This window comes from Antrostomus carolinensis, unplaced genomic scaffold (assembly GCF_000700745.2).
Source record: "Antrostomus carolinensis isolate BGI_N321 unplaced genomic scaffold, ASM70074v2 scaffold18331, whole genome shotgun sequence".
NCBI classification, from domain to species: domain Eukaryota; kingdom Metazoa; phylum Chordata; class Aves; order Caprimulgiformes; family Caprimulgidae; genus Antrostomus; species Antrostomus carolinensis.
Genome location: NW_010296504.1, coordinates 128 through 8,647, shown reverse-complemented (window position 1 = coordinate 8,647; position 8,520 = coordinate 128). Strand labels below are relative to the sequence as shown.

General features: G+C 45.8%; 1 protein-coding gene across 1 annotated transcript; it reads left to right on the top strand.

Annotated features, from left to right (window-relative positions):
* The first annotated feature begins 1,137 nt into the window (after window positions 1–1,137).
* LPAR5 (lysophosphatidic acid receptor 5) lies at window positions 1,138–2,361 on the top strand. Its single transcript, XM_010178323.2, has one exon. It carries the CDS (start codon window positions 1,249–1,251, stop codon window positions 2,359–2,361), a length of 1,113 nt encoding a protein of 370 aa, XP_010176625.1. The 5' UTR covers window positions 1,138–1,248.
* Window positions 2,362–8,520: the final 6,159 nt, after the last annotated feature.

Here is an 8,520-nt window from a genome sequence, read left to right as displayed (position 1 = left end):
TTCTCCAGCTCAACAAGACCAGTTCCTTCAGCACCTCTTCATGGGGCAAGTGTTCCAGCCTCCAGGCCATTTTGGTGGCCTTCCACTGGACTCACTCCAGTTGATCAGTGTTTGGCAGGACAGTGTGACCATTAGTATCTAGAGTGGTTATCAGCCTCACACCACTTTGGAGTCACAGGTATGTTTGTCCATGGGAATCCCACGGCCCTCCCTTGTTTACTGTGTCCTCCCTTACCTGCCTGTGCTGCTCTGTTTGTGGGACATGGTCTGCTTCATGCTTTATGGTGTTGTAAGCAGGAAAATGATCTGAGGACATGCAGTCCAAATAGGCACCACTGGTCCCATGCAAGAGAGAACACCAAAGGAACTGTATGAATGTAAGCAACCTAAGGAACTCCAACCATCTGGGACTCCAGTTTGTGTGAAAAGGAGCTAGGGTGGAGTCATGTCTAACAGTAGTGTAATTCTTTTTATCTGCAATGGATGTACAAAGTCCTGTTTCTCTGATATGAAACAATACTACGCAGTTTTTATTTCAAGTTCCTTCTAGTCAGCATTTTTTTCCCTCAAAATGTTTGCTCTCTTCTTTTTCTTTCTCTTTCTTTCTCTCTGTTTCTGGAGCTGCCTTGACTACTTTCTCTGTGTGCTCTCGTGCTGTCCCTTTCTTGTGTGCGTGTGCTCTCAGCTGTGATCAAAGCAATGTGCACGTTCTGGGGCTGAGAGATAAATGATGCTGTACAACAATTACCTCCTCTGTGCTCTGGCTTCTTCTGCCATGTAATTACTCACTTCTCTACTGAAAATTTTTTTTTAGTCTTTTGGTTTCTTTGTGAGTTCTTGCAGCAGAAGCCATCATGGTGGGATTTTGACCTTTCAAGAGATTTCCCTCTCTAACTTAAACTCTCCTGTCTTGGTCTTCCACTCTGATCAGGAATTGTGCTCACATGCAACAACTAGCAATGACCCTCCATCGCATCAGCATCCCCGTAACCACTGGAAGGAATTGCTGAACTAGAGGCAGAAGCTGGCTACGTTACCATCTCTGCCAGATGTCCACCGAGCAGCAATCCAAAGCAGCACCAGTCAAGAGAGATGTGCCCATCTACCTCCCAGCTGCAGATGAGGGGAGTGACCTGCCCATAGCTGTTTAGAGAGGAATGACTTCTCTCAGTGCATTTCTTCATGTCTCCTTAGCCCACCAGCAGGCTCAACCATCTCAGTGAGACCGTCCCCCAATCCCCACTGGGCATGTCAGCTTCGAATGGGTCTCAGACATGCAAGGATTACAGCTTCAACCACCATCTCCTCTTGCCTGGCTACATCCTGATTTTCATCACAGGTTTGATGCTGAATGTGATGGCCCTATGGATATTCATCCGCTACCTGCGCCTGAAGTCTGTAGTGATGATCTACATGCTCAACCTGGCTGTGAGCGACCTCACCTTCACACTCCCTCTGCCACTGCGACTCTACTACTATTCCAACCACCACTGGCCCTTTGGTAACACTCTATGCCAGGTCTCTGGCTCTGTCTTCCAGATCAACATGTATGGTAGTTGCCTCTTCCTCATGTGCATCAACCTGGATCGCTATGTTGCCATTGTCCACCCACTTCGCTGGCGGCATCTGCGGCGCCCCAAGGTAGCCAAGCTCCTTTGCCTGATCGTCTGGGTCGTGATCTTCATGGGCTCCATCCCCACAGCCATAGTCCACAAGCAAAACCACTGCGAGGGACAGAACCAGACCATTTATCTGTGCTTTGAAAGCTTTAGTGACAACATGTGGCAGAACAACCTCTTCCCCCTAGTTGTCCTGGCTGAAATTTTGGGGTTTCTCCTTCCTCTCAGCTCTGTGACATACTGCTCGATTCGGATCTTTCAGGAGCTCTGCCAGGACAGCCAGACGAAGACCGTGCGTCAGCAGAAGACAGTCCGTCTCCTCTTGGTCAATCTGGTCATCTTCATCATCTGCTTTGTGCCCTACAACACTACTCTGGCAGTTTATGGGATGATAAAGGCCCGAGTGATGAAGGTTGAGCAAGAAACACAGGCCTCTGTGCGCCAAGTGTTAATTATAACAATGCTGTTGGCCAGCATGAACTGCATGCTGGACCCCTTGATCTACTACTTTAGTACTGAGGGTTTCCGCAACACCTTTAAGAAACTACGGCGGGGACAAACCTGGGACTCAGATATAGGGATGCTTAAGAGTCAGGTTGTGGATAAGTCATCAACCCGAAACCACGCTGTCTCAAAAGTAAAACAGTTCCCAGCTGAAAACTTTATCCGTCCCAATGAATCTTTGCCATCACTTCCTACTGCAGTATTTTTAAATGACCCTATTGAGGACTCAGAAATATAACCACAGAAAGGTCATACCACTGCAGAGTCACCCGTTCAATGATTACAGCAAGGCTGTGGGAACCAGCTCAGGTTAACTTAGCAAACTGTTGGAGGGAGCACAGCAGACTCTGTGTAGGTGAACGTGATGATACAAGGCTGAAGGATGAAAAGTTGTTTTGAATAAACAGAGATGTCTTGGTGACGTGGTCCCACCTGAATCTTCTGGTACAGGAAATGTAATGGGGAATAAGGACTTGAAAGAAACCTAGTGTGTCTAGCTCTGGTCAGCAGAGATTCCTACAGCAAGTCCATCCTGCCCGAGCACCTCCTGGCTGCACCGTAACGTGAAGCAGTTCTGGGGTTAATCATAGCACAGATGTGGTACTCGCCGCTGACAGAGTGAATTCAGTGGTAAAGCCTGAGGGAAACTTTGAGGTTGGCTTTTTAACTAGATGCTTCAATTTGAGTCTGAAATCCAACTTGGGACACCTAAATAAGAGTTTTAATATTCCAAAAGAGTTGAAGCATTTAGCAACCCTTGTTGTGGTCAAGGAGAACAGCTGGGTGTTTAGTACTCCTGCAGAAAATGGGTTCCTAATTGTATAGTAAGCCACAGATCTTAGCAAAACAATCCTCAGGAGGTACGTCAAACGTGCTTGTGCAGCTGTACACACACACACACATGCAGTATGATGGCTATACATTCACCTAGAGCAAAATGGTCTGGGAAGCACTCGCATCCTTAAAAATACACCTGGCATTCATAGTGGCCCCAGAAAAAAGAGGGGACAGCAATAGTGCTGTCGTTTCTGAAGCTCACATTGATGTTAGTGCTTTGCACTTTCTTGTCGCTCAGCCATAGGGTGATGGATTTCAGGTCTGAGTGATTCTCACTGTTAAAAAGAAATGATGTCACAGAACGAGGCTGCGGTGAAATATATTTGCTTGCACTGTTTGTACACGCTTTTTCAGCCTGCACTGTATGTGAAAGCCCTATAAATCTCCCCAGAAGTGAGAGACCCAACCGTACACAGGCAGTGCCAGAAACCCCAGTTACTCGCTCCTGCTAGTGACCAAGGGTTGCCTTTCCACTTGCGTGGCAAAAACAGCCTCTCTGGGGCTTCCAGCAGGATTCAGGCTACACAGAGTGGGTCCACTATGGTATACTTGAATTTTATTATTTTTTAATTATTTTTTAATGTTAAAGGAATGGTAAGGGAAAGTGACAAGAAATGGGGAAGGACTTTTCATAAGGGCAGTTAATGACAAAACAAGGGGAAATGGGTTTAAACTGAAAGAGGGCAGGTTTAGATTAGATATTAGGAAGTTCTTCACTGTGAGGATGGTCAGACACTCAGGGAAGTTGTGGATGTCCCCTCCCTGGAGGTGTACAAGGCCAGGCTGGATGAGGCTTTGAGCAACCTGGTCTAGTGGAAGGTGTCCCTGCTGATGGCAGGGGGGTTGGAACTAGATGATCTTTAAGGTCCCTTCCAATCCTAACCATTCTATGATTAATGCTGTTCAGAGTAAAGTCCTGGTTCTTAGACTTCTAAATTAGCAATTAATCTTATTTGAAGTCACTACCTCATGACTGCTGTGGGAATAAATGGATTGCAATGTATCACGGTTTTGTTTTACAGTAGTTTAGGAGGCACAGAGTTTTAAATCCATCTTATCTGTCTCCCTTTGAAGACCTTCTCTTTTGCTACAGGTGACTGTAGAAGCAGGTCTTTGAGAAGACCTGTAGAAGATGCTGAGCCTCTCCACAGAGAGATCCTTGTGTCACAGGCTGCCTTGGAAGACACATGCCCTAGGTAGGCCAGCTCCATTCTCTTTCTCAGCCCGTGCATCACCAGCAGACCAGCCTTGAAATACAACTGCAGATGAAGGACTTTTGATGGTGTCTGGGAGACACAGCGGGAGAGGTGGAAGAGGCAGTAGGTATTTCTGTTTTGAAAACCCAGGACTGCCACATGAATGTGAATCATCGCAACTGGAGAGGAAATGGACCTGTGTGCATACCTTCTGCTAGGGCCTGAGTTACCCTCTTGTTCTGGGATTTACAGGGTAGTGGAGTGATATTGCAGCAACTGCACTGCTGTCCATGTACACATCGTTGTCCACCTTCCTCTTTCCTAGACCCCTTTCCTTGTCCCTGTTCCTCTGGTCCCTTTCCCAGACCTAATACACCATGCACCAACACAATGCCTTCACTGCTATGTTTTCTTCCCTGCCCAGAGAAGTAGATTTTGTCTTTCCTTTTAACTTGGCTAGAGCACTGTCACAAATTCACAGAAAGATTTGGGTGGGAAGAGACCTCTGGAGGTCTCTACCTGTAGTAGTTTAACTTGGCTGTCAGCCAAACACCACACAGTCACTCACAACCCCCCACACAGAGAACAGAGAAGAGAATTGGAGCAGTAAAGGTAAGAAGACTTGTAGGTTGAGAGAAAACCAATTTAATAATTGGAGTAAAATAAACTTAGAATAGTAATGATAATAATAATTATTATAATAATATATATAAATGAGTGGTGCATAGTACAATTGTTCAGCTGATAGCAATCCCAGAGGAGCAAAAAGAAACTCAAAACAGCAATCCAGGAAGAGCGAACCCAAGTGATCCCCAAGAGAATTCCCAGCTTTCTTGTCAACCCTCGTTAATATACTGAACGTGATGTGATATGGAATATCTCATTGGCATATCCAAACGTCAATTTTGGGTTTTGATAACTACTATGTTCCCCCCCCGCCCCAGTCTTTTGCACTTGCAGACCAGAAAAACACAAAGTCCTTGGGCTTCCAGCAACAACTAAAAACATCAGTGTGTTATCAAGTTCTTCTCATAACAAATCCCACACTGAAACAAAAACACAGCGCTATTCTGGCTACTAAAAAGAAAATTAACCTTATCCTAGCAAAACCAGGACACTACCCCAACACCCTGCTCACAGTGAGTTGTTGGGGGCAGTGAGAGCTGGCTGCTCCCCAAAGGATCATGGTAACAAGGCAGGCAGAGGAAGGGGCTTCCCCAGCAAGGAGAAGCACCCAAGCACAGCAAACAAGGCAGGTACAGTGATGATAGCCAGCTTCAGCTGACAATCCAGATCATCAGACAAGTTTGTGGTGACGAGGCAGGTCCAAGGTCAAACTAAGAAGTCAAGTCAGCATCAGGATCAGGTCTGGAGGCAGTAACCAGGGGAGCAATTGGCAGACAAGTCCATTGCGATAAGGTAAGTCTTAGGTCAAGCCACGAAGCTTATCCATGGATCTAGATCAATGTGAGTGCATGGTCAGGCATAGGCAAGACTGCTCAGGCAGGAGCCAAGGGCAAGAGCACCAGCCTAAAGGCAGCTCCCGGGGCAGGGGGTCAGCTCTGGATGAGGCTCCAGTAGAGCTTTCTGGAAAGTCTCCACAAAGTCACCAGGGGGAAGAAGTCACTGTCTCTGACCTGGCCCCAAGCTCATGCAGCCAAAGCTCCTGGAGCAGGGAGGAAGGACTCAGGACCCTGAGCCAGTTCAGGTTGCTCATGTGTCTTCTGAGCACCTCTGAGGATGGAGATTCAGCCTCTCCAGGCACCCACACCAGTGTCGAAGCATGCCCTGGGGAGAGGCTTTTCCTAACGCTGGGTAGGAATCTCCCTTGTTGCAAGTCATGGCTGTTGCCTCTTGTGCTTTCTCAGGGCCACTGTGAGTAGATTCTGGCTCCATCCTCTCTCGGCCAGCATGCCAAGCATGAATGAAATGTCAGGTGGCAGACACCACTCTGCTGGAAGAGTCTGCTCCTCTGCCAAAGGTACAGGATCCCCCCCCAAACACAACAAAGAACTCAAACAGAACATCAGAAATCTTTTCTTGTAGTTTCATCCCTGAAAATAGTGGAGCTATCTTTACCTGGAACATTTTATAAATATTCCACCTCCAGCAGAGGAAATTTTAGCTCAAATATTTTGACAAAATTATAAATAACTGAAAAGCTGATCTCTTAATGAATCTCGTCAATCAGTTTAACAATAAAGGGGGTTGCTGGTCAGGCTACACACAGCAGAAAAGTCCCTGACTTTGGTTTTCTGAAGGCTCTCCTTAGTTGTTACATACAGGCAATGGTGTGCCCAGTGTGGGCTGTTGCATTTTGTCATTTGGGTTTTCAATCTTTTTGAAAGATCCTCTTTGTTAGCTTGCATTAGTTTTCTTTCATTTTTGAGGATTCCAGTTAAATTTAATCGCTTTGGATTCTGGAGGGAATTTGGGGTATTTTTCATATCTGCCAGAGAGAATCAGTGTTAGCTGCGTCTTCTGCATTTTTGCCTTTGTTAGTCTGATTTTTTTATTCCATCATGCAGTGATAAAGAAGAGAATGTGCATGTACTGTCGCTCGGTGAAATGAGTCATTTGCCCTATTTTGCTTTATAGTTTTGGTTTAATGATCATGTATAAAAAAAAGCCAAACAAACAAATCGGAAAGTCCTAGGGTACGATGGGATCCAGCAATACCAATTGCTACAAAACGGAACCACTTAAAAACGTGTTTAAAACAACAGGAACTAACTACGTGAAGTATTCAAGAAAGGAAAGTTAAATGGGAATATAAGCTCAGCAAAGTCTTTTCAACCTGCATAATTGATCCTCTACATCCTACCATGATAATTCTGGAATTAGTATTCTTGCTAAGTATGTCAGGGGTAAAAGATGCCATTTGCTGCTGCCCTGCACTTCATGCCATTCGCAGATGTGAACATTAAACAAATGTCTTCTTATCAAGTAAGATTGAACAAGTGAAAGGTCAGAGAGATGGCAAAGGAGCAGAGAATGCTTATTCTCTATGGATCACACAGGGTATCTGCAAACATGCGTAAATGCATTAGGATTTCAAGCTTTTAACTTCCAGACCAGACATGCCAGTCACTTCTGAAAATGGTTCCTTATTTGGATGGCATAGAAACATATTGCTATGATTATTAATCGTGATCTTAAATGTATTTTATACTTTCTACAAACCCACCCACTGATGCTCTGGATTATGTATATCAGCTGGGAAAGATGTTTCACAGGTTCTAGAACAAGCCAAGTTTAATCTTCAAATTGTTTTTATTACTGCTTGATTCCTTCCACCACGTACTGGCTGTGTGCCTCCCACTTAAACTGTGCCTGCTTTGAGTTTGGGAGGTTATTCTCCACTCCCCCTGGTCGCTGGGAGATGAAAGAGGTGTCCTCCAGAGGTCCTTCCAACCTAAATAATTGTCTGATTCTCTGCCCTTGTGCTTAGATGCTGAGCTGATATCCCAAGCATTTTTTTCAGCTTCTTCATTTTCATTCCCTCTTAGAGTTGTCCTTGCTTCCAGCTGCAGCTGGCGTCCTTGATCCTGCGGCTGAGAGTGGGCAGTTTATCTTTGCATTTCATGAGTTTCTTTTGAAGCTCTTTTTCCCAATGCTTGCATTCTGCAGTGCTCTCAGAATCTCGGCAGAGGCCAGGCTGCCGCTGCGCTGATACCGCTGTACATCCTGCTCACCAAAATCATCTCAGGGTTTCCTTGCGGTCTCCCACAGCTCCATGCCATCACTCAAAGAGATTTTTGGGCGTGGATCATTTTTTGTTTGGCTTGTGTAGCACTTTGCACAGGAAGATAGTGGTCTCTAAGGGCTCCCAAACATGAGAACTATCATAATAATATCACTCTAGAATCTGCTATGCTGCTAATTTTGTTTTAGGGTGTCTGAGAGTCTGGATGTGCTAAAGCCAGACACAGATATCCCTGCTTTAACCTGTCGCACTCAGGTTGTAACAGCGATAAGGGAGCGGGGACCTAGTCTTCCACATTGGCTGTAAAACCTCCCTGCCCTGCAAATACGACCCCCTGAAGCACAGGCAGTCACTCTCTACTTCAGTCCCTCAAATATAAAGGAACAAGAAACTATTTTTATCTGGGAGGGCAAGGGGTGGAAGGGGAGGATCAAACTTTTCACCACAAAGTGACGATGAAAGACCTTTTCTGACTTTGGGAGGAAAAAGGAAAAAAAAGGTGGGGGGGGGCGGGGGGAGGAGGGGGGGGAGAGGAAGAAAACCAGTAGAGACATCACTGAGCTATAAAACAACCTGTGACTGCATCGGGAATGGACTCAGATGACAGGGCCAGACCCTGAGCACAGTGTGATGCCTGGACCAGCTTGTCCCAGCTCTG

What these genes read in the sequence shown, in the direction of transcription:
- LPAR5 (XM_010178323.2), top strand. Translation starts at nt 1,249, where the DNA reads ATGTCAGCTTCGAATGGGTCTCAGACATGCAAGGATTACAGCTTCAAC.